The sequence below is a fragment of the Procambarus clarkii genome, chromosome 8, assembly GCF_040958095.1.
Source record: "Procambarus clarkii isolate CNS0578487 chromosome 8, FALCON_Pclarkii_2.0, whole genome shotgun sequence".
NCBI lineage: Eukaryota > Metazoa > Arthropoda > Malacostraca > Decapoda > Cambaridae > Procambarus > Procambarus clarkii.
In genome coordinates this window covers 41,203,144-41,204,136 of record NC_091157.1, presented here as the reverse complement: position 1 = coordinate 41,204,136, position 993 = coordinate 41,203,144, and the positions used below count along the sequence as shown (strand labels likewise).

At 44.5% G+C, this 993-nt stretch overlaps 1 protein-coding gene across 1 annotated transcript; it reads right to left on the bottom strand.

Annotated features, from left to right (window-relative positions):
- Nucleotides 1–340: 340 nt before the first annotated feature.
- Nucleotides 341–712, bottom strand: LOC138360614 (uncharacterized). The gene has a single exon (XM_069320307.1). It carries the CDS (start codon nt 710–712, stop codon nt 341–343), a length of 372 nt encoding a protein of 123 aa, XP_069176408.1.
- Between the last annotated feature and the right edge of the window lie 281 nt (nt 713–993).

The window sequence follows — 993 nt, the reverse complement described above, 5'->3', positions numbered from 1 at the left end:
ACTCATAATCTCTGGCTCACTACAACAGTCACTCATGATCTCTGGCTCACTACAACAGTCACTCATAATCTCTGGCTTACTACAACAGTCACTCATGATCTCTGGCTCACTGCAACAGTCACTCATAATCTCATAATCTCTGGCTCACTACAACAGTCACTCATGATCTCTGGCTCACTACAACAGTCACTCATAATCTCTGGCTCACTACAACAGTCACTCATGATCTCTGGCTCACTAGAACAGTCACTCATAATCTCTGGCTCACTACAACAGTCACTCATGATCTCTGGCTCACTGCAACAGTCACTCATGATCTCTGGCTCACTACAACAGTCACTCATAATCTCATAATCTCTGGCTCACTACAACAGTCACTCATGATCTCTGGCTCACTACAACAGTCACTCATGATCTCTGGTTCACTACAACAGTCACTCATGATCTCCGGCTCACTATAACAGTCACTCATGATCTCTGGCTCACTACAACAGTCACTCATGATCTCTGGCTCACTACAACAGTCACTCATGATCTCCGGCTCACTACAACAGTCACTCATGATCTCTGGCTCACTACAACAGTCACTCATAATCTCTGGCTCACTATAACAGTCACTCATAATCTCTGGCTCACTATAACAGTCACTCATAATCTCTGGCTCACTACAACAGTCACTCATAATCTCTGGCTCACTACAACAGTCACTCATGTTCTCTGGCTCACTACAACAGTCACTCATAATCTCTGGCTCACTACAACAGTCACTCATGATCTCTGGCTCACTACAACAGTCACTCATGATCTCTGGCTCACTACATCAGTCACTCATGATCTCTGGCTCACTACAACAGTCACGTATAATCTCTGGCTCACTACAACAGTCACTCATAATCTCTGGCTCACTATAACAGTCACTCATAATCTCTGGCTCACTACAACAGTCACTCATAATCTCTGGCTCACTATAACAGTCACTCATAATCTCCGGCT

Coding starts and splice junctions, on each gene's coding strand:
- LOC138360614 (XM_069320307.1), bottom strand. CDS start 712: ATGAGTGACTGTTGTAGTGAGCCAGAGATTATGAGTGACTGTTGTAGT.